The sequence below is a fragment of the Nannobrachium achirus genome, assembly GCF_963921795.1.
Source record: "Nannobrachium achirus genome assembly, chromosome: 5".
Classification (NCBI taxonomy): domain Eukaryota; kingdom Metazoa; phylum Chordata; class Actinopteri; order Myctophiformes; family Myctophidae; genus Nannobrachium; species Nannobrachium achirus.
In genome coordinates this window covers 44,293,281-44,318,891 of record NC_137814.1, presented here as the reverse complement: position 1 = coordinate 44,318,891, position 25,611 = coordinate 44,293,281, and the positions used below count along the sequence as shown (strand labels likewise).

General features: G+C 42.9%; 2 protein-coding genes across 2 annotated transcripts; both read left to right on the top strand.

Annotated features, from left to right (window-relative positions):
• Positions 1 to 870: 870 nt before the first annotated feature.
• On the top strand, positions 871 to 23,792 carry LOC308284723 (RNA-binding Raly-like protein; the record flags this gene model as incomplete). Its single annotated transcript, XM_080725447.1, has 7 exons — positions 871 to 1,126; positions 17,179 to 17,254; positions 17,609 to 17,656; positions 20,429 to 20,622; positions 21,622 to 21,735; positions 22,456 to 22,613; positions 23,754 to 23,792. 7 exons carry the CDS (start codon positions 871 to 873, stop codon positions 23,790 to 23,792), a joined length of 885 nt encoding a protein of 294 aa, XP_080581573.1.
• LOC308286091 (14 kDa phosphohistidine phosphatase-like) lies at positions 1,942 to 4,349 on the top strand (the record flags this gene model as incomplete). The annotated part of the gene is made up of 2 exons (XM_080727050.1): positions 1,942 to 2,033; positions 3,965 to 4,349. 2 exons carry the CDS (start codon positions 1,942 to 1,944, stop codon positions 4,347 to 4,349), a joined length of 477 nt encoding a protein of 158 aa, XP_080583176.1.
• Positions 23,793 to 25,611: the final 1,819 nt, after the last annotated feature.

Genomic DNA, 25,611 nt, shown 5'->3' with positions numbered 1-25,611 from the left:
TGTGAGGGTTATTGCAGTGGAGTTTTCTATTCTAGTTTTAATAAATTGTTAAATGTCACACTATGCACAATTCAACTCAGGATTCCACTGTTATTTCCAGGTACACTAATGTGCTACTTGCAGGCATATACACAGTTTCTCATATGAAGTGAGATTTGTCAGATTGACTCTTCTGAATTGTTCACTTCACCTCCCTGCAGACAAGGGCCTGTCAAGGGCCTGTCAAGAGCCTATCCCACTTATAACGTACTGTAGGCTACTGATACTCTCCTCTAGTAGAGGAGCGGATCCTCTGGTAAGTTTACAATGAAGAGGGATGTTGTGAAACTTATACTGTAGAAGGTCAAGCAGGACTTTGTGAATGGGAACCTACACTTGCCAGACTGTATGTGAAAGACCATCTGGTGAAATATCATGCACATGCTGTATGTGTGTGTCTCTTAATACAGACATGCAAAGACATAATCTACAGTTTAATTGTCATTCTCTCGTGTAAGACAATAGTTTTCAGGTTGAATGGAATTGCATTTCTATGGCTGAAAGATAGAGCAGGAGGGGGGAAGAGAGAGAACATGCAGACTTGAGTGAGTAGGTACATGTTTACTGTATTCATCATAGGTAAATAATATATAAGTTACTTGTTAAGTTGTTTTTATGACCTACTGTACAATATATTGCTAAAAATGGGCCAAACACAAACCTCTACTATGATCAATATATTCTCAAGTCTTAAAATAGTATTCTCAAGTCTTTCTTTACCTCTGATCACAACCTATTTCCCATAAGCTCTCTGCGTTCCCCCTCCTACTATAGCTGTCTAAACCAGTGTCTGTCATATCTTCTCCCAGCAGGCAGTGAAGTAGGATTAGGATGACTGGGAAGACCCAGACCAGCAACGTGACCAACAAGAATGACCTGCGGTCCCTCAACTCTCGTGTCTTTATCGGCAACCTCAACACCGCTGTTGTCTCCAAGGCTGACATCGAGGCCATCTTCGCCAAGTATGGAAAAATCGTCGGCTGCTCAGTCCACAAGGGTTTTGCCTTCGTCCAGTATGTCAGCGAGAGGAACGCCCGTGCTGCCGTGACTGGGGAGAATACCAGGGTCATCGCCGGACAATCACTAGGTAATCTTAATACCATGGCGGGATTTTATCTGGAGTTGTGCATGACCTACAGCTCACATTTAATGCTTGGGTGTGTATATTGGTGCATACATAGGCAGCCGCATGTCTAGCTGGATACAGACTTATGCTGCATTCACACTGAGAGAAGCCAAGCTAATGGTTGGCTTGGTAATTCAATGTAATGTCTATGCAAACCAGCTTTTAAAATTTCCATGCTCGAAAAAAAGCTTGGATATTTTTAAAGCTGGTTTGCATAGACATTACATTGAATTACCAAGCCAACCATTAGCTTGGCTTCTCTCGAGGCCTAGGCCAGACGGAGCTGGATAAAGTCTTCAGAGATATCCGGGTTCCATGTCTACACGGATCCAGTGAATCGGATATTTTTCAATGTCTCCACTTATTTATCCGGTTTCAAAAATATCCAGCTTCGCGGCCAAAATGTCTAGCTTCAGAAATATCCAGCTCTGTGTAGCCGGAACCAGTGTGAATGCAGCATTAGGACAAAAATCGGGACTTGATTGTCAATTAGTTGGGTGCCCCTGCTGTGAGACTGGACTTGCTTGTGACTTGACTGATTGCTTCAACATGATTCAAGACTTCAAAGCAAAAACTTTATCAAATTTGACCCGGTATACCTTTGGCACATTAGCTTATTTAAAGAACATCCATCCATATATTTTCTTCCACTTATCTGAGGCCAGGGCACAGCACGTATAGTAGCCTTGGGAACCAACCAGCAACATCTGCACAATGCTGGGTGAACGCATTTTTCTGATGCACATATTGGCTACACAATCAAAATCTCACAGTTGATGAACAAAACTGTAGGCTGTAATAGGAAGAGTGTCAGGAGACTACCGGTAAGCAAGTATCAAGATGAGGATGACGAGTCTGAGAGGAGACAGTGAGTTTAGGGAATAGACGACAATATGTGGAAGGAATCAGTGATGGACAGTAAATGAAATATACAGTACATTTATTTAAGTCCTAAATTATATCATTTCAAATATAGTGAAAATAGCCAACTCACAAAGTGTCAGAATGTGATGCGTTGTGAGCTTGTAGATCGTCTATTTTCACTATGTATTATTGATATTTTTGGAAAAATTGGAGTCTTTTGGGAAAATGACCAAATTGCAAAGTAATAATAATAAGTTCTCCAGCACTGAAGACTGAAGAACATATTTGACTGAGCACCTTTCACTTGTAGTTGAGTAATCTTTGACCAGAAGTAACTATACTTTGACTAAAGTACTGGGTTTGGGTACATTGTCCACCACTGGAAGGAGTAGACGAGACAGGTGGCCAGGTCGCGCAGAAATAAAAAGCAATAGGGCACAACACATTTCCGAAGGCGGACTCAAAAAGGGGCGGTCAGCTGCAGATCCCGGTAAATCTTTCCTATATTACTTATTGATCAGTTCTCTGCCTCCTCTGTAGAAAATACAAGTCCTCTCTCTCTGGCCTACGCTCTCATTAAATATAAATAAGAGTCCTGCAGGGTCACATCTGAAATTCCATCCCTTTCTCAGCATTCCATTTTCATGCATTTTGGGCTCCGGCCATTCTGTACGGCATTAGCAAAACTGCAAGGCTGAGCGATGTCCACGCCGCTGTGCTATATAATTAGGGGGCTTGAGGGCCATTATTACGGGACTGTATGATTGATATTCATTTTGTGCACCTGGGGGCGAAACCACGGGTGGAATTGTACTGGAAGTCAAGTGAATTGACAGTTCTGGGAGCCTCTCATTGTGTTAGTGCTTTCTCTCCATTTTGTGCCCAGAATGCCCAACATTTTTCAGCAAAAAATGTTTGAAAGGAGGCTCTTTCCAATAGAATAATCTACAGTTGATACACTGTGTGGTTATTCCTCACTGTCACAGCTTCCTGCCACAGTATTATCCCATTGGTTGTAGCTTGCTGCTCTTAGGCTATTCCTTCATGAAGAGTGACTGGTAAGGGGAAAAATTAATCACGGTTTCATACGCTGATAGCCTATGTGTGTGTGTGTGTGTGTGTGTGTGTGTGTGTGTGTGTGTGTGTGTGTGTGTGTGTGTGTGTGTGTGTGTGTGTGTGTGTGTGTGTGTGTGTGTGTGTGTGTGTGTGTGTGTGTGTGTGCGTGCGTGCGTGCGTGCGTGCGTGCGTGCGTGCGTGCGTGCGTGCGTGCGTGCGTGCGTGCGTGCGTGCGTGCGTGCGTGCGTGCGTGCGTGCGTGCGTGCGTGCGTTCGTGCGTGCGTGCGTGCGTGCGTGTGCGTGTGTGTGTGTGTACACTATATAGTGTATATTCTGTGGTTTATTCTGTACTCATTTTGTACAACTTGAATGCTCACTGCTCAGTATGAATAAACAGCAAAGTCCTATTTTTGTATACTGGTAGATTGAGTGGGAGCGACCATCACACCCGATCCCCTATAAAACCAGCCTTCAAATAAACCAAACAAATAATAATCAAAACTATAACTGCTCTGAATCTGTCTGTCTCGACTCTCGGTCTGTCCTCCGCATATCTTGACTTAAAACTTCATCGGCCAGCTGTGTGAAGTTGGTCGGATCAGCGGGTGTCCAGAACCGGCGTGCATGTTTGTTGACAATGGCATCGGACCTAGCTTTAGGCTTGTCTCTGTCTGTCTGCGCCCGGTATGCCTAAATATGGATATGCCTGATGTCATGTTGATGACGTGTGAAACCATAAAAGTGGCGGTCGAGGAGCTCATTGAGGAGTGTAGTAGCTAGTGTGCCTGTCAAGATACAGATCAGTGTTGTCAAAACATATCACGTAGTGGTTTTGTTTTTCTAGCATATATTTATTCATAGCAACTGACATAAGCGTAGAGTGTGCACACAAACGAAGGCTGCAGCAGTGATGGCCAACATTCAGCAAGCAGACATCGATCCGTCGGGTGTTTTTAAATATGTTCTCATACGAGTTCACAGCAAAGAGGAAGATGACTCAGTGATAGAGGTTGTACGAGGATATGCCTGGGCAGAATATCACGCTGACATCTATGAGAAGGTGTCGGTGGAACTGGAGAAGGGAGGACTACTGGACTGTGAGTGTGTCGGTGGAGGGAGGATCCGTCATGAGCCGCTGGAAAAGAAGATTCATGTCTATGGCTACTCCATGGGATTTGGAAGAGCGAATCATGCAGTGTCTGCAGAGAAACTGAAGGCCCAATATCCAGACTATGAGGTGACCTGGGATAATGAAGGATACTGACCTCCATTATAATGAAGGATACTGACCTCCATTATGTTGTGACTATGTTAGAACAGCTAATGATTCATTTTGTTTGTCTCTGGTTGATGGTTCTGATATATCATTTTGTTTGTCTCTGGTTGACGGTTTTGATATAATAATAATATAACATAACTAGAAAGATGCAATTGGAAATTGTAAGTATGGTTGCCGTGACTATATTCTGCAGCAAGTTAACTGTCATGTGAAGCTCAACCAATACTCGAGCTAGCACCACTCCTCTAATGTTTTTCATTCAATTTCCAATTGCATCTGATTTCCATCAATTTCCACTAGCAACAAACTTGGGGTTTTCTCAACTGTTTGCTGGAAAAGCGTCTCATCTCCATATTTACACTGAAGCTCCGCTCAATCTGAACATGTCTGTGTTGTAACGCTGCTGGTGAGAATAGGTCGTTACATGAGGGCGAGAGCAGACACTGGAGATGCAAGCGGAGCATCAGACAAGCAGTGCTGCCTGTCTTATGTTGAGAAGTCGATCAGTTCTCCAGAATCACCTGCTCCAAAGGGGCGTGCATTCCAAGACACAAATACTAGGCTAGGGCTTCGCACTATTAACTTAATGTTGACCACATATTCTGTACATCAGGCTACTACTGTTTTCAAACCATTGTGTCTTTTCCTAGCATTACCATTCTCCAGCCCCCATCCTCAACAATCTTGTGACTAGGAAGCAAAGAGGTAGCTGGCAGCAGAAGAGTAAACAAAATGCAGGAGCTTAAAAAAATGTGAATCAACAGTGTTGAACCAGAATAGCTAACGGGACCACTCAGTCAGTTGTCTTTGATCATACCCAAGTCCAATGCCAACCTACAGAGAAACCAAACACATAGGTTGAAGTATGTCATGACAGGTTCAAACAGCCAACAGTTTCTGATTATGTACAGGCCAATTCCTGTTCCAAACTGTACCACAGCCAGGCTGGAGCTATGATGCCATACATAACAAGCGTCTCCGCTTGTTATGTGCCTAGTGGCACTAAGCAATTCCCAAAAGAGACACACCACACTTAAATGCCCAAATCAAACAAATTCTGACTAAACCGAATGCTGAACGTTAGCCATATACTGTAGCTTTCACCATACAGTACAGCAGCTTGCCTAATACTGTAGCTTGGTATAGAAAGCCACAGCCATTGCAAATAATTGTAGACCTTATTAATATAACAGCACAAGTCGGGAAAGAAACAGGTACAGTGTCAATGACCACATGCAAAAGAAAGTCTGGGTAAAACAGGACGGCCCACAGGAAATAAAGCTTCTCCAGTAACTAAGCTGCCTAAATATACTGACCTATATAACATCACCCTAGTCTTCATGTGGCTTTATAGGGCATGTACTTGTGTACCAAAGCCCAATTTCCACGACCAGTGAACCAGTAACTAACTAAAGCATGGATATGCTCCCAAGCTTAATGGCTTTAACCAGGTATGCCATATCACAAACATTACAGACAAATCCCAAAGACAAGAGAGAAAAAAAACATAGGGACAACTGTATCTCCAGTCAGCAATCAAGACAAACTGGCTGTTGCACACAAATAGATAAACATCTACCCACCCTTGGAATAGACAGGTCTCTAGCAAAAAACAATATCTGGAAACCAAACAAAGCATTTCCCTAACACACCTCCTAAACAAACAACAATTATGCCAAAGTAACAAGGTAGAGGTTAAACATGAAGCATTATGTTTGATTAACTGTTTTGTAAAGGTTCTTGTAAAGGTTCTTAACTAAACAGTAGCCATGAACAATAGCCACAGGCCACAAACAAAAGCAGCTAATTGAAATCAGATGATGATCAGACCAAATTAAATCAACTTTTGTCCCCCACATGGCCTGCATGTCTAATGCCCATGCAGGAAGGCAATAATGGTAATAATGATTAAACGATTAAACAACCCCCGTTATAAACATCTAGGCCAAATTACCATACACACAATCCTCAAAACTCAACTGAAGGATGTGATGAAAGCTTGGAGAGAAACACCAAGTTGAGAGTAATCTATGAATAAAACTAAAGAAACTTAAACGTAACAATAAGCATGTGTGACTGTGAAATCAGTTGAAGTCAGTGGGTGTGTGGAAGGTATGGTGTGGGGATGTTGTATACTGCCAGGGGTGTCGCACCAAATTCTGGGCCCTGGGTACAAGGATTCACTGCGGGCCCCCCATAAATGTTCTTCATAGGGGTTTAACCCATTTAGACTGGGATTATTATTACGCATTGTTTTGTGCTTTAACTATTGAAAAATAGCAGATTTACAAGCTCACAGCGAGCTTGTACATCTGCTATTTTTGAAAAAAATTGAAAAGTCTGAATATATTAAATCCTTCTAAGGTTTTTGAAAAACCTCCGTTTCTACATCAGTGGTGCTCAAACCTTTTCATGTCAAGGACCCCCAAAATTATATGTATTTGGCCTCAGACCCCCATCTCAAAATATTTAGATCCAGGGACCCCTCGGAAGCAAAATTTGAGTTACAAATGTTCGCTTATACATATCTTCAAAGATTTGCACACATTTTCACGGTTAAAAAATAGTTAAATAGCAGATCTACAAGCTCGCTGAGAGCTTGTATATCTGATATTTTTCAATAGTTAAAGCATAAAATAATTAAGGCCCCGCCACCTTGGGCTCTACTCAGTCCCCCCCCCCCTCCCCCCCTTGTGACGCCCTGAATACTGCTAAGCAACAAAGTTGTTTGAGTGGGTGCCTGTGCCTGTGCGTGCGATGGTGCGAGAGATCTGAGGACAGGTGTATCCCATCCCATCAGGGCTGAACCCTCCCACCTCCACCCACCCAGTTGCCTGTGAAACGAAAGGGAGAGAGAGGAAGAGAGAGCCTATTTCACCCCGCAATAAGCTGTATAGTACCTAATACAATCTGAACGCACTGAAGTGAACGATGTGTTGCAAAGCAACGTATTGTCAGCGCAATAACCCTGGTAATGCCGGGCAAGCTCATAACATGGTGCTTCACACCACATTTTTTACAAGTAAACAAATAAGGCAATGATAGACAGAGTGGGAAGGGCATCACAATACAGCCTACACTCTACTGGTTTAAAATTTGTATTTAGACAGACATTTAATCACATTACATTAAAATATATATTTAGACAATACTTTAATCACATTATACCAATGATGTAATTGAAATAATTACAGTATATTACAAATTTAGGAGGGTAATGTGAAACCGATTACATTTCAGAGTTAATGTTCCCAACCTTGCCCATGCCTGTGCAGAGTCAAACACACAACCACACTCACACCCACACAGTGTAGTGTCAAAGAACTGTTGGTGCCAAGCAGGGTGATACTCTGAAACTCCCACTGCCATCACAACTCTGCCCTTGCAGTTCTCATACCTTATCTTTTAAACATAAGCCTTCTATTTGATTACATAGCCATGCCACAATGTCAGAAAGTACTGCCACCGCAGGTGAGGAGGCTTGTGAATTTACGAATTAACTTTTTTTAGGTCAGTTTTTTTAAGGCATTCATGATGTATTAGATATATTACACAGTGGAGAGTGACAGGAATATGAGGGTGAAGGTGTGACACGCGACAAAGGTCACAAGATGAGATTCTAACCTGTAGAGTCACAAGAACATGGCACTGGTCTGGTCTTAACCTTCTGAGCAATCAGGATGCCTGATGCTTGAGTAAATGTAATCGGACCGAGATACAGTACTGACACACCGGCTATTACTGTACTAAATGTAATTCCTTCGGACATGACTGGATTGCTGCCACAACTCTAAATAGCTCAAGCAAATAGATGTGACACACTCCGTCATAACGGTAGTAGGGATGAGACGGGATCTATTTGGGTCCTGATGAAGATGTCTGGTGATGTTGAACAGCGGGGGTACAGGTTTCAGGGCCCATTTGACAATGTCAGCACTTCTCCAGCTCACACCTTGATTATTATGTACAGGCAGATAAATTAGACGTGAACTTTATTTTTAATTGGTGAATGGTATGCATGACTATGTGTCTGTGTGATGGTCTCTCTCTACTTGTAATAACCCAGGAGTACTGACTGATGGAGTATGAGTGCCTCCCTGTGGGAAGAAATAGTTACTGCACATCATTATAGATAAATATAGACCTATATTGATCCATGTGGGTGAAAATTCACTCTGGTTAGTGTGTGTGTGTGTGTGTGTGTGTGTGTGTGTGTGTGTGTGTGTGTGTGTGTGTGTGTGTGTGTGTGTGTGTGTGTGTGTGTGTGTGTGTGTGTGTGTGTGTGGGGGGGGGGGTGTAGGTGGTAATGTATACTGTATGTGTGCTAGGGGATATAGGGGAGGGGGAGAGAGAGATGGGAGGGGAGAGGGAGAGGGGGGAGAGTTAGTGTGTGTGTGTGTGTGTGCGTGTGTGTGTGCGTGTGTGCGTGCGTGCGTGCGTGCATGCGTGCGTGCGATGCTGGGTGAATGTAGTGCACATTGTAAAGCGCTTTGAAGAATAGTGCTATTAATGCACCGTTTGCCATTTACCATAATTTATAACTATTAATATATTGGCATGCTGTAAGTATAATGAACAATAAATCACCAATAATATGCACATACTACATTTATTGTCAATGAATATACAGACTATCAACAGTGGATATGATGTGAGGCTGATATACTGTACTGTATGTGTCAGCCAGCCTACACAATGAGGATATGGATTAATATTCAGTCAACAGTGAATATAATGAGCAAGATACAAGAATGAGAGCTGTTGTGTGTATTCCCAAGGGAAGAGTGTGCTGTCTTGTTTCACTTTTCCAATTCAAGATCTATACAGTAAAGAAATAAGAAAGAAGGAAATTCAATAGGCGGGTGGCACGGTGGCGCAGTGGTTAGCGCTTTGCCTCACAGCTAGAAGGTCCTGGGTTCGATTCCCGCCGGGGGACACTGTGGGCGCTGGGGGCGTGTTCCTCCCTCCGCGTCGTCAGCGCCCACACCTTAGGTGGGGTTGGCGATAGGGCCTTTCTGTGTGGAGTTTGCATGTTCTCCTAGGGTAGATGCCCTCACAAAAACATGCAGTAATCCTGGTTTATATACTATCTCCCCCTAGCCAGCCAGGTGCTCCCCAATTCCCCTGGCGTGGCAGGGGGAGAGCGGAAACCAGGACTAAATGTTAGGTAGTTGGCACTGGGTGAGTAAATGGGTTGCAAAACCGTGGGATATCCAATAGGCTAGTATTGTAACATCCACTTTCTTTCAGGGGTGAAACTGCTGTCATTGTTAAAGTTGGAATCACGAAATAATCAGCATTTGCATTTCATAGTAATAGTTTTCAGGGATTTTTTGATCGATTGAAAACCTAATTAGAAGTTTGCATATAGGAAAAGGTACAGGACAGTACGGTTCCCTGATACAAGGTCAACTGAAAGGGCAACGACCACAAGAAAGCTCAATGGCTTGTTTAAATGGGGTACCTTTTTTCTCCATTTATCAAGGCAGTCAGAGAACCTAGAAGGAAGCAGACAATGAAACTTTTGAAATGCAAACTTAAAGTCGATTTAATAAAGTCCACAACGGCGGTCAATCCTCGGGCCTTGTCCTCGACGAAGGGTTGGAGATGCGTGGGGAGGTAGTCTGGCTGGATAAGGATGGAGAGACCAAACATTAGCGAAGGCCAGAAAGGATCAGGATCTCAAACAAGCTAATGGCTGAACTGGAGAATATAACTGCCTTACTTATTAAAGCACAGGCGTGTGCACTGGCTGAAAAGGCTCTATCACAGAGCACTGTGTGCCATCTCTGCCAGGTATTTAGCCAGCCAGGTGATTGCCAGTTTGAGACTAGCCAGGTAACTCCCAGAACACACACCTCCCCACAAGTGTAACGCAGCTCCAACCTAATAGACATAGAAACAGAAGTGTCAGAACTAGGGCTGTCACAATTATTACATAATCGTCTAATCGCCATTATTTGACATAATTGCAATTATTTTGTCATAATCCTCATAATTGTTTATACATGTTGAAAGATTATCATATTTTCAAACATTTAAAAAAATAGTGGGAATAGCAGATCTACAAGCTCACAATGCGTCGCATTGTGACGCGTTGTGAACTTGTAGATCGGCTATTTCCATTATCAAGGTTCTTTTTCAAGTATAAAGTTGTCAAATATGTAAGTAATGTCTTTGTATATTTAGGTGATGTGTCATATCTGCCATGTGCAACTTCAAAGCCTACAAGCCAAACAGGAATGTAATTGACAGATGACAAATAGTTAATCGCAATTATTTGAGTGACAATTAATCATCATGTAAAATGTCATAATAGTAACAGCCATAGTCAGAACAGACTAAATAGAGATAGCAGTACTTTTACAGTGTTATGTTCTATGACCCATGGCTGTTTATGGACTCATTAGCAGTAGAAATCAAACCTTTAACTCAGGTTTCCGAACAGTGTTAACCATAATGCCACCTTGTTGTATCCACATATTGACAGCAGCCATCAGATCTCACAGTTTTTCTGTGAGTATAATACTGTGAGTATAATAGATTTGTTTTGCATTAAAATGGAAGTAGGCCTACATGTGAATTTAAAGTTTACTAGGCTATTTCCACTCTGATTTAGTGAGGCTCTCTTAGTTTCATCATGGTTTCTTTCCACCTGAATGAACACTAGATGGTGCTGCTGCAGCACAGCAAATGGAGAAACAGAATCATCACTGAACCAAATGAAGCCTGGGTTTCCGAGGCTATCACTGAACAAGCAGTCGGACATTATCAATACACATGTGCACGCTCTCGTCGTTACAGCTGACTAACTAGGCTATGCCACATTTTGTTTGGGAACAGCTGTGCTGCTGCATACCTATTAGTAATAGTAGGCTTATTATAAGATCGGTTTGGTGAAAACCTTACAAGTGGACCGTTGATTGGCCTATTCTGCGTTGAAAGATGCTGCTGATATGGGATGGGAGGGATTTTGGAATAACGTTATTTATGATTTGGAGCAGTGGTTCCCAAACTTTTTAGCTCAAGGCCCAAAAGAGAAATGTTATAGGCTACATTTGCAGGACTCTATAGTGAAAATAGCAGATCTACAAGCTCACAATGCAGCAAAGTAGTTTTCTAATTTATGGAATAGACCCATCTTTTATTTATTTATTTATTTGAGGAAATAGCACTACCCGACAGTTTCGCGCGGGGAACAAAACAGACAGCTGTGCACAGTGTGCAGCGAGTCTCCATAATTAGATAGAACAATACCTACCCTACAATTAAGGCTTTTCTTATCTGCATGTGGCGCAGCACAAATCAGACTGTAGGCTAGGCCTACTAGGTAGCCATAGGCCTAGGCTATAGCCTGTAGGTCATCAACTTTCAATTTAAGGATCATGGACAGAATGAGAATCATTATGACAGTGTCGTGGCGTGGGGGTAAAATACTTCAGACAGATGGCAATTAACAATTCGGATTTGCGCTCCTATTAGTGTCGCGCCCGCGCAACTTGTGTCGTGTGTGTGTGTGTGTGTGTGTGTGTGTGTGTGTGTGTGTGTGTGCGTGAGTGCGTGCGTGCGTGTGAGAGAGAGAGAGAGAGAGAGAGAGAGAGAGAGAGAGAGAGAGAGAGAGAGAGAGAGAGAGAGAGAGAGCGAGAGAGAGAGAGAGAGAGAGAGAGAGAGAGAGAGAGAGAGAGAGAGAGAGACGTCATCATCACTCAGAGAGAGAGAGAGCAGGATATCACCCATGTGGGGAAAAAAAACTAAACTAGAGTTACCCCCGCCCCGCCCCCCGTTTGCCACCATAAGCCATTATTATTAGCCCTTTATAATAATCAATATAAACTAAAATCCTAATTTGTAAAATTAGCAGCTGCTACAGCCAGCCCAAGTTGATGCGAGAGCTCCCCCTGGAGTAGTTTAACAGATGGTACAGTCTGTGTGTCTTTACTGTAGAAGTGCAGCCGACACCTCCACAGGCTGTCTATTTTGGGCAGAGAATAGGCAGCAATAAGACACGACCGCGGCACCATCATCAGCACCCCTCGATCCGTGTCTCTCTCTTCATGACCATGTACAAAGGCAGGCGCCGCAACCGCAATCACAGATGTAAGTATGAGACGTCAATCATCATCCGCTTCGTTAAAGACAGTTTAGGTGGTCGTGTGCGCTGTTAATAATGCTCGTTTTGATCATTATCCAGGCGGATGGGTCATGGGTGATGATGACTGCCAGCCAAGTGATGTTAGATAGATCTCTTATGTTGGGAGTTTTTTTTCTTCCCAAAATTAATCCAGCCTATCTAATTAGCCTTCTAATTAGATGGATCTGAATTAATTTTGGATTGTTATGTCGACTAAAGAGTTGTAGTAATAGTTCTTATTTTACACAGTTTTTTATAGGGAATTATAAAAGTTTCTGAAGAAGAATATGTTTTGAACATAAAACTGATAACACCACTAGGTCACTTTATCATAATAATCAGGCCGCCTTGACAAACTCATAATAACATTTGGTATAGTCTTCTTGCAGTTCAATGTGCACTGAGATAATTACAGTAACAGTATACTGTTGAAGTCCCACCTGCTGTGCTCCACTTTTGAATTCAGGTTGTCCTGTTTTCTTCTTTCTTTTTCTTTTACCTGGAATGACCTGGCAGAAATGAGTGTTGTAAATCAGAACTATTTGGTGATATATTGTGTAAGGGAGTTGGGACAGTTTTTTGTCCTTTTAACCCATCCTATTTACTCCGGGAAATAAACAGGAGCTGGATATGTGGCTGGTAAATCTATCTACTCCTGCACCAGCGGATGATGTCAGGTAACCATGCCATGTGTGGTTTTTATAGTCATTTCTAGGATTTACTTAGTTAAATAGTTATAATATGTAATTGTAATATGTGCAGGGGGAAACAGTCTGCTGGGCCATTCTTGTGCAGGATAGAGGCAAGATATGTATGTGTATGGTGGTATCATTGGATGTGTATTGGCTATGGATAAGAGTACCTAATTGCAATTGAATTACTTTACAGGCCGCATCTTACAAGGATAGGCTTAGGAATGATAGTTCATCGTTTAGATAGAGATTAATGTTTATAATAACCACTTAAGCCCTTTATATTTAGACAATAGCAAAAATGGCACATCTACAAATCACAACATGTTGCATGACAATGCGTTGTGAGCTTGTTTTTTTGACGATAACCACCTATAATGACATGCCCAAAACTGGGACACCATGTTTAAAAGTGCATGGTTAAATGGGCTCAGCAGGGTGCCCACAGTAGTCCTCAGTGTTCATTGTGCATGTGTACACTCTCAGAGTTGGAAAATGGACACTGAATAAGAGGCTTTTACTTTTGGTACTTTAAGTACATTTTGATACCAATACTTTTGTACTTTTACTCAAGTAAACTTTGAATTCCAGACTTTTACTTGTAACTGAATATTTCTACATTGCAGTATTGATACTTTTATTTAAGTAAAAACATTTGAGTACTTTTCCCACCACTGAGAGCGTTGCACGTACCCATCATGCAGTTACATCATGAAACATCGCCAAAACAGAGGAAGGAAACTACAGAACACTCCAGCAGCGATCAAAGACAGTCATCTTCACCCATGGCTATGGCAGTATGCCCATTATGATTTAATATGAACATCAAACGACCCATGCCAACGCTAAGACAAAGCACACTTCTACCGTGTGTGTGTGTGTGTGTGTGTGTGTGTGTGTGTGTGTGTGTGTGAGTGTGTGTGTGTGTGTGCGGGCTGTGCGTGTGGTATTATGATATAACAGCATGCTTGAGTGGCCACGCTTAATTGCGGTTTTAGCTGTAATGCGCTGAGCACAACCAGTGAGAAATATTAGCAAACTCGCATACGGTTCTCCCCTTAATGGGACATTTCTCTGCGCATCTAATAAAGTACTTTTATTAGATGCTTGTGAGGTTGGGAAGGGGGGCTGCCAAATGTATGCAAGTGCCAGATAACCATTTTCCTTAAAAAGGGCGAAATATCAAAGTCCAAGGAATTCATTATGAAATGACAGGCTGTAACCTCAAGGTTCTGTAACCATGATTAGAGTAAGCTAGGACTTAATGCGTTCTGGATCTTTCTGTGTTTGCATTGCCTGCGTGTGTGCTGTGCACGTGCGTACAGGTGCTTGTGTGAGTGGCGGCTAGGTGAATAGTCTTTAGTGTCTGATGTCTAGAAGCTGACAGGTTGGCAGCTTGTTCCCTTGTGTGAACCAGAGGTCATAATCTCTCTCTCTCTCTCTCTCTGTCGCACACACGCACGCACGCACGCACGCACACGCACACACACACACACACACACACACACACACACACACTTCTTGCCAAACTTGTTCTCAGATCTAACAGAGACAGAGAGTCCACTCATGTCCTTGAGATGAGGGGAGAAAAGCAGAAAACTGGCAAAGATCCAATCTGTAGCCTCTGTCATTCTACACATCTCTCTCTCTCACACACACACACACACACACACACACACACACACACACACACACACACACACACACACACACACACACACACACACACACACACACACACACATTTGTATTCATACAGGTACCCACATAGACAATCTATTTTTCAAATACTTGCTCACTTGCTCCAGAACCTGTAATAATACCACAGTTCGAGCCACAAGACATCCTCTTGCCTGCTCAGGTTTAACCTATAGGCACCTATACACTATACATTGTCGCACAATGAATAGTGTAAGCATCAGATCTAAAAGCTCACAACAACACGTCTCCTTGTGATGAGTTGGGCTCATGTTTAACCCTTCAGCTCACCGCTCTCCTGAGACACTGTATGTTTCCTTAGTATCTGCAAAGGTCCAGGGAGAATCTGAAGGATTCCTTTAATTTACAGTTCTAATTAACAAATTAACTATCCCCTGACAGAGTGAGACTAATTAAATATTGCCAGAGAGACTGAGACTTATTAACTATCAGCTGACAGATATACTAACAAACTATCTTCTGACGGAGTGAGTGAGACTAATTAATGAGATGACTGAAGAATGAAGAAAGAGATGGCCTCAGGATTCTGAACCTCATTCAAAACATCTAGTTAATTTAACTCTGGGAAAAATGTGTACATTTGTACACTCTCGGAGTTACAATCGGATACGTTAACACTGAGAATTTTACTGCGCAGCAGCAATGCCCTATTATTCAGTTCAAATGCTTCACATTCATGATGCTTCACATTCATGACAATCACGTGTACCATATGTTAACGTGCCTTTCTTAAGGGAACAAACAGTCATTATTAAGAGTGGGGAAAATGACTCTGCCCACATTCACCTGCCTGGCCTATATACTGAAATAATACCATAGTCATGCAGCACGCCAGGTGCTGTATCTGGCGTGATCTCTTTGTGCGCTCAATGAACCCAAATAGCTGCTGTTTTGGTGCAACCTATTTATTCATAATGATGTCAGCAAAAAAGTTACATTACTTTTGATGTTCACTCTCAATGCGGCACGACATATACATTATCAATCAAACTCTTCGTGTCTATTGCTTAGCAACACATTATCCTCCATATCCCGGCATTTTATGGACACGTCACGCACAAATATCCATATACAGCCGCACGCACACTTTAGCACACGGGCACACACTCACGCAATATTTTGTATACGATTAGGGTAATGACTGTAATTAATCAGCCGTACAGTATGTCCCTGTCGGGTGGAATGACATTAATTTGGAGTGCTTTTCAGTGCTCTACTCTCTCATTAGTGACCTCAGCAGGGGGCTGGAACAGAACCCACTCTACAGCACTAACCATTCCTCACATCCTACTGGCCGCTAATGGCTACCGTCTGAGGACACACTGTGATACCGCTGTCAGTATCTGTGTACCAGAGAGACTCCATACAGCTCTTGTCCATTAGAGAGACAGATGGGTGTCGGGCACCGGGGCGGGGTGGGCTTAAGAGCGAGAGACATGCAGAGCGGAGTTGGAGAGAAAGAGACAGTATCAGGTCTATTTTGTTGTTTGTTCTCTCTCCTCTCTTGACAGAACCATTTTCAATAGCCTGGCCAGCCTCATACTATGCACTCACTCACTCGTTCTTTCCCACAATATGAGTCTGGGCTTTGGGCTATAGGCAGCTTGAAAAGTGGAAAACATCTGACCAGAGTGCAGCCAGTCGGAAGAACAGCAAACACGTATTTTCGGCCGATGAGCTCCGCTAGCGCGTACTCCTGTTCCTTTTTAATAATTGTAGTAAATGATTACAACTCTGAAATAACTTCACTTATTGCTTGTTTTATCATTTCAGCGTTAACTGTTACACTGTTGCATACGCATCGAGCGCAGCCATTGTTGTTTTGAAACATGGACCAATCAGGGGAAGCTTTTCACTTGTTGTGCGGACAGCAGTTGAAACGCAGTCACTGATTGGCCCCGGACATTTTCGGATTTCTCATACTCGGTGCCTATAAGCCTAAAAGTCCAGACCTGATACTACTGGGGAAGGAATGAGTGAGTGAGCGCAGTATCAGGGCTGGCTTGCCAGGCTACATTTTCAAGCCATAATCTCCAAACCATGTGAACTATGTGGCCGAGCCTATCTCCTTTTTCTGTAGCATGAGGTGGGTTGGTGTACACAGGGATTCACAGGGATTGATGATGAGGGTATAGGGGTGTGGGGAATTTGGGTTCGACCCCATTCAAAAATGCCATCTGGGCCCTTGATCGGTTGGACAGTTCTTGAGATACGCGAACTATTAGATACACTCGCATAGTAGAATTAATGTTTTTATATTTTGTTTTTGCAGACATCAACATGGCAGGAGAACCCAAACCTTACAGACCAAAGGTCGGCTCCAAGAGGCCTCTCTCTTCTCTCTACAGGTTGGTTAGTTGCTGCTGCATAAGTCTGATTTGACTATTTGCTCTATTTTTCTTGATGCACTAATTTCCTGGTGAATGTGTTTGCTTAAACATCTGTTACAAACAGGCCATCTGAGCCTGTTAGGTGCAGTTAACTTAGAATACAATTACTATTTAACATGCGACGTGCCAAGCATTACAATACAATAAATTTTTGAATCCATATCAGTACTGTGTTGTGTAAGGGTATTTATTGGCAGGGGCGAGTCTGGTCCGTGCTATCATTATTTTCTTCTTCTATTGCATTCTTGTCCAGCTGTGACTGCATTAACACAGAACTCAAAACATACTAAAACATACTTATTGTCTTCACAGTGGATATGAGTTTGATTACGACTACTACAGGGATGACTTCTACAGCAGGTATGTACCAAAGTATTAGGGGTGAATCGATCAATTGAATAATCATTTCATTGATTGACAGAAAATACAGACGCAATACAAATAATCATGTTGTTTGACTCGTGGGAAACATGTTGCTCTGTTGCATTCACACAAGACACACTGATCACAACATGCTTCAGAATCAATTCATTGAAGTTTTGAAAAACCTTCACAAACCAATGAATTTGTTTTGTCAGTTATATAATCAAACTCACAATTGCTGACCTATTTGTGAATGCCAATGAATCACTTCCCTGTATGGGAAGGTAAGCCCTCGATCCCTTATTGGCTCCCTCACTTTTGCACACAGAAAGGGCAGAGTGTAATTGTTTTGTCAACCTTTCGTCAACCTCTGCCTTATCTGCAACTACTGTGTTAAACAGCATTGGCGAAGAAACTTAAAAAAGAAAGGAACTGAAATCCCAGCTTGTTTTCACAAAACCGTTGAAATCCCCATGGAATTTGGAGGTTTCTGGAAGCTGCTGCACATGGAGAAAGAACCCAGCAGCCCAAGGCGGGCCTTCTACTTGAACCATTTGGATCAACTCATCTCTGTGATTCAGGATTGTTTATCAACACATAAAGGATTTTGGTGGGCCCACTCATTACTAGGAAAATGTGTGTGGGAACTGGAGGAAAAACAAATTCACTCCGACTGGGACAAATGCCCTTCTGTCTTTTCTTTTAAAGTCTAGAAAACAATATCAATGACAATATAACGTTTGGAGATATACTGTTACAGACACACAGACAGACAAACAGATTGACATGATCATTGGCAGTTGTAACAAAGCGTAAAGGCAATGAGTAATATTCAGCAGCACTCAACTATATTGTCATGACAATCTGCCCATTACAATTTCTATATAGCTTGTGAGAAGGTGAACATTTTGGCCTGAGAGTTATGCTAGAGGATATTACACAAAAATCTGCAGGGTTCTTCCCCCAGGGAAGAGCAAATTCCAAAGTAATCCAGGAAGTAGTTTTCGGGCTATCTTGTTTGGTACCATGCGATGTGAGAGTGCAGTCTAGCCAACACCAACTCGGGACTCCTGAATCGCTGTCCACAGTGTTGTTAGCTAAGCTGTCCTGCCGCAGTGCATCTACTGTACGTAGGTGGTGCGCTTTTGCCTTTCTTGGCTTTGCCCTGGGTTGGCTCCCACAGTATCATTTTGCTAGTTCCTAGTGTCTGACGCAGTGTCCTGCCAGCCTTATTCTTCTCTCTGTAACTTTGTTTGTGACCTGTGTTGGAAGTGGGATTATGTGCTATTTACAACCTCAACTAAATGTTTGTCCTTGTTATTACAAAATGAAACATGATTTTAACTGCTGTATCTGTTTAGTGGTAGATAACTTTACCACATTTTCGAAATTCTAGAAAAACACAATTAAAAAGATAAAATAAATAATAATCAACAGATTAATCGATTAAGCAAATAATTTATGTTGCAGCCCTAGCAAGTATTTGGTGTCAAAAGTATCTGCATTACGCTTTCCTTACTCTGAGTTACTTGTCCCAGATAAGTTGTCCTTAGCTGCCCCCCCTTCAAGTTAACAATTTACAGAAAGGGACATTTTAGCGAAATTGCCACATCCAGGCATAATGGATGTCATTTTGGGGAATTTTTCATTCCTCTCTATTGAGTTTGCTAATGGTGCTTTTATCTGCAGAGATGAGTGCTGAATGTCATGGCCAGTCGCTTACGCAAGCGAGGAAGAAAATGTTTCTTCTTTCTGACATTTACATTGGTTTGATTACATCCCCCACTTTGCAGTATCCCTGAAAGACGAATCATTCAGCTTTGAGTCTTAACTGCCATTATGGCAATTTGGTATGCTTCAGGCAACTGGGGACAAAATATGATGGTGTGACCATTAGGGATGGAGCTTGAAACCTGAGCCCATTACAAACTCGATAACAAATGTATAGAGACCCGGTGTCATTAGGCGCGGCAGTGGCTCAGGGGTAGAGTGGCCGGAGATGGCTAACGTGAAGTTCCCAGTTCGATCCCGGACTCCCCCCAGAGTTGGTGTCGAAGTGTCCTTGAGCAAGACACCAAACTCCTATTTGCTCCCGATGTGGTGCACTCCGCCATCGGTGTATGAATGTGTGTGTGAATAGGTGAATGTAATGCACGATTTATGTAAAGCGTTTTGGATAAAAAAGTGCTTTGCTGCATTTTTACAGTCTCTGAGTTACTGCTGGGGACACCCTGGAACCTCCTCAAGGACGCTTGAGGGTGTCTGGACCAAGGCGCTAGCTTTTCTCATGTTGAGAACAATGGCCTCCAGTATGAGTAAGCCTTGCAAAGGGCTTCCTTTCCTAAAACAAAATCTCCAGAATAGGGGAAAAGTGTCAGCTGTCTACTCTTAAAAACTGTTTTATATGGTTTATGTCGCAAGATTAGAACAAATCATGGCACTTTTTTTAGAATGATAGCTAATTAACAGTCTTTGCTGACAAAATGATATAATTCTTTTTATATTTCAGAAATAGATAGAAGTTATTGACTGCCTTTTGGATCATCTAAGACAGTGGTTCTCAAAGTGTATTCCAGGGACTCTGTGTGTTCCTTTAAGGGGGTCTAAATTGACTCATACAAGTCTGTAACTCTTGACAGTGTACAAATGGAACCAAATGAACCCTTACAGGTTCATTTGGTTCCATTTGTACACTGTCAGAGTTAAGGGGAGTTTGAAAGTTTGAGAACCACTGATCTAAGACACTTTTCCCTCCCCATGTCCCTCCAGACTCTTTGAGTACCACGGTCGCGTGGTGCCCCCGACTCGGGCCGTGATCCCAATCAAGCGCTCCCGGCTTGTTGTGCCCTCCACGCGCCGTGCCAAATCCTCCTTTCCCATCAGGATCTGTTCTTCCTCCTCCTCTTCCTCCTCTTCCTCTCCCAGAGCGCTCAATGCTGGGTCCCCTGTGACAGGCCCTAAGCGTATGTTTTTCTTCTCCTGTCGTTCTTTCTCTCCATCTCTCTTTGCCTCTTTCTTCCTTTCATCTCTCTATTACGATTTTCCACCTCTCCCTCCCTCTCTCTCTCTCTCTCTCTCTCTCTCTCTCTCTCTCTCTCTCTCTCTCTTTCCCTCTCTCTGCTTTGAGCCATTGCCTTTTCTCAGTTAGCAGTCCGACTGATATCATTCTCAGTCTGTCTGTTCACCTTCATCCCATTAATGGCTTTATTCTTAGACTTCTTGTTTGATTATATTGTGTCCAAAGTTATAAAAAATCCTTGAATAATTAAAGGGGAACACACTTCGACTGCGGACGTCACGTCGCGTGTCAAAACAGCTGCCCTCTGGGGCATGCTGGCGCAGTCGGTAGCGCTGGCGCCTCACAGCTAGAAGGTCCTGGGTTCAATTCTCGCTTGGGACGCTAGGGACGGTGTGGGCGTGTTCTCTCCTCCGTGTCATCAGTGCCCATACCCTAGGTGGGGTTGGCAAGAGGGCCTTTCTGTGTGGAGTTTGCATGGTCTCCTAGTGTAGGTACCCTCACAATAAACGTGCAGTAATCCTGGTCTCTATACTGCCTTTCCAGGCATTGCCGCACAGTGACAAATGACCGGTAGCCTGTCCGCAGTTGGTGTGTGTTCCCCTTAAGTCAGTGTTGACCAAGAATAACTGTGCAGTTAATATAATTTATGAATCAATCTTTTCTCCTTTGACTATTGTCAGCCAGACAAATAAGTCACTTTAAAGTAATAACTTAAGTATAACTTTGACCAAGAGAAAAATAAGTCCTTCACTTCTGCGTGGGCAACAATTATGTTTGATGTTACTTTTGTCAAGCCATATTAAGTAGTAATATATACAGATACAGTATCCCAACATGCACAGTGTATATAATAAGCTTTCATTTGCACTAGTGTATAATATTCTGTAAACATGACATTATTTATGCTCTTTCACCTTCATCCACATGTGCTCACACCTCACAGTGAAGACGGATCAACTTCTGACTATAAAGAAAGAGCTGTTGCAGATCAAGACCAGGATTGACTCTCTGCTGGGACGTCTGGAGAAGATAGAGAGACAACATCGCTGTGATGCCGGTGAGATGAGAGCAGGGGAGGGGTGTTGGGGTCTAGAGAACATTGTGGTGGGATTCAGGATCAATCAGTAATAGGAAATAAAGTGCTCAGAGGGCTTCTTAAAGGTGGTGGTGGTTGTGCTTTAATACATGAGTGGACATGCATGGGAGAAATGGGAGTAACATTGAGTACGCACAGGCCTGTGGTCCAGGGCGTTCTGCTAAGAGCACAAAGAATCAGACCATGGTTATACTGTCATGTGACAAGCTGTACCAAAAACATTAGCTATCAGAACTACATTAGGAGAGATATCTTGGCTCTTACGTCATGTAATATATAATGTATCATGGGGATGAACAATATAATGTACTGAAATGAAGGTTACATTCAACCAATCATAATAGCATAATTGAATTTGTTCCTCAACATGAAAGAGTGCATGCTGGGTATGGAAAAGAAACCCATCCAATGAATACAAGTCTTTATCTTCTTTGTGGTAGCGAGTCTAGCGACTACTGAGGTCACCGTGCCCTGACACACTGCCTAAATATGTCTCTCGCTCTCTCAATCATACGCACACGCACACACACACACGCACGCACGCACGCACGCACGCACGCAAGCACGCGCGCGCGCACACACACACACACACACACACACACACACACACACACACACACACACACACACACACACGTCATCCTCTCCCTGTTTTCTTATATATTTTTTTTGGTCTCTCAGAGGTGCAAAGAAAACAGGAGGAGGCGTATGAGTGTCTCCATGGCGACGAGGCGAACCTCTCTGCGGAGGACGAAGGGGAGGGGGCGGCCGAGGTGGAGGCAGGCGAAATGACGGACGGTGGCGATGATGAGTTTGAAGATGAAGGCGCCGCTGACATGGTGAATAGGCCAAGTAGTCGTTTACAGCTGTGCTCTTAATAGTAAGGGTGTCCGACGTGTGCTTTTACGTGTGTGGGAACGTGTTACAAGTAACGCACATGAGTAAAAAAGTAGTTTCTTGAACCTGTTAAGCCCCTATGCACAAATTGGAACAGTTGTGGACACAAAACTACCATGATTGTGGTTACTGTTGACTTACCAAATGTCAGCTAACCCCTGAAAAATCACAAATGCAGTGTAAAACATCACATTTCTCTTACCAAATTGTCCTGCTGTGATCATTTAGCTAGGAAAAGATGATTGAAAAAGACCTTCGCCTATGGAAACTTTGCCTTCTGAATAGTGAATGAGCCTCAAGACCTCATTGAAAACATATATAGTGAATAGAGAAATTGTTCACCAAGTTGTCATCAATTGATAGGCAAAATTGTATGAATATATTTCAAACCATGTAAACTCTACAGATGTTTTAGTGAGAGTAGTGCTGTAATTAGTATTGTTAAAGTATAGGGTGAAAAATGATAAAAACTAGTAACAATAAGTAGTTGCGACCGCCAGGTCGCAGTTACTATCAAAACCTCCACTGATAATAATACTGTAATATGCGTAATGTATGGATGAAAAGTGGCAGCTGATTACTATGCTGTAGGACCACTGTAACAATAATCAACAAAGACATTGTAGTTCTAAAAAGAACATCCTATGACTGTGCTGGATTATTTTTCTTTGTCAGGGAGGACTAATGCTACAAGATCATCTTTTGTTGTTGCCTCCTCCACTTAGTGTAAATATCTCAGCAATGCAGACACCAGCATTTTTGCTGTCAGTCACGACTGAGCATTTTCTACAAAATGCGATGAATTATGCATTATGGATAGAATAAGATAACAAAGGGTATAAAGGTCACTACCCACTTCAATCCTACAGTATATAATGAATTGTATGATAATGAAAATAGCCAATCTTCAAGCTCACAACTGTTTCTTGACAAACAAGCATCTAGCAATGTTAGTTGTACTATGAAACTGTAACTGTCAGAACTCAGAAGCACAAAACCCATGTTTAGATTAGAGGAACAACCAAGCCCTGTGTGAGAAACTGATGACACTTTCATCATCTGTTTTTACCTTTTCTTTTCAGATAGAGAATGAGAACCACATATCGGACATAGACAACTGAGCAAGGTCAGTGTTGGCTGTCATTTCTTCCCTGTCCTGTCCTGTCCTCTGGTCCAACGAGAACGCCACTAAGAAAATAGATTACCAGAATGATGACAAACATTAATGGCTTGTCCTGGGTGTGTGAGGTACACTTTAAGGTAGCCGAGGTTTTGCAAAAAATCTATCCACCAAATAGCTCCCTGAGGTCGATTCTAATGCCTTAAAATCAGCAGTTCTCACATGTTCAAGATTTTGTTCAAAGACATGCAGGTGTACAAGCTTGCAGTGCAGCACGAAGTGAAGGGCTGTGTTTTGGAATAGCCAACGCTTAAAATCTACAATGGCACAAATGCATTCCCGGTTTTAATGGGTTTAATAAAGATTTTAACATTTCAAGCAACACAGCTTTTGACACAGGATATTCATTTACAGGAATGGTCTAAAATCGAAATCTTCATCGGGGCATTTACGGGCCAGAGTGCCCAATGTACAGTATGTATAGAGAAGAGTTCCATTTTAGGAGCATAGAGTGTATTTTTTTTTCGGGGGGGGGAGCAACTAGGGGTTCAGAGTCTTGCTCAAGGACTCTTCGACATTAACTCAGGGGGAGCCCGGATTCGAACTGGGAACCCTTCGTGCTCTAATAACGGTTTCTCTACCCCTGAGCTATGCCGTGACCTCTCCCCGACTAGAGACACTGAATGAATATAATTAACTGGATTGAAAACCAGCAGTAGACTACTACTGTATGGTACAGGGACTTACACAGTATATAAGTCCAGGGCCGGATCTCCCCATAGGCAAGGGGGGGCATTGCCCCCCTAAATGCCCTGTCTGCCCCACCAAACAAGATGGCATGAAAAAATAAAAATATATATATTTCGTTTTTTTTTTTTTTTTTAATATTATGCTACAGCTGTCGCACCACCAAAACCAACACCATTTCATTATATATACATTTTAAAAACTCCGATCGCCAATGCCATCTCTCTCCCTCTCTGCACCTCAAAAGAAGTAAAACAAATAATAATGTTCCAGCCAGGCCAGCAGCTCCGCCCCCGATATGCGTTGAATGCGTAGGAGGGAACAGCAGTCAGTCAGTCTCGTCTCGACAGACAAGTACACGCACCACTTCTGGTTGCCAACTAACTTCAGTTTTATCCAGCGCATTAAGGAACTAATCGAGAGAAGGAACAGTTTGTTTTTTAGTTGTGCTTGCAGCTTGTTTCACTTTAACTTCTGTTCTCTTTCTCTGGCTCTTTCGGTCAATATGCGTCGATTTCTGGTTTCTAAACCTCGCGACGCGAGTAGCACTGCTGCTACGGCTCCAGTCAGTCCAGAGGCAGGCTCCGAGCCGTCGTCGACTCGGGGTACAGCTGCTCCTCGACCCGACCCAAACCCTAACCCCCAATTGAGTTCCACAAGCACGGCAACAAGCTGAAAGCGTCGCCGTTCGCAACGCAGCAGCGGCCGCCGACAACAGCACACAGGGAGCAGGAGGTAGAGCTGCTGCTCCTCGACCCGATCCAAACCCTAACCCCCAATTGAGTTCCACAAGCACGGCAACACAAGCTGAAAGCTTCGCCGTACACGACGCAGCAGTGGCCGCTGCTAACAGCACTGGCTTAAGCACAACAGCACCATCACAGCCCGCTAATCTTGTGTTTCCAAAACGTCATTTTGGCAAGACAGCACGCGCATTCAGCCCGGGCTGGTACCGTGGAGGAAGACCATGGCTGGAATATTCAGTGAAGCTAGATGCGTGCTTTTGTTTTCCTTGTCGCAAATTTGGAGGAAATATAATGTCATTGTCTGTCTAGTGTCATGTCTGTCTGTCT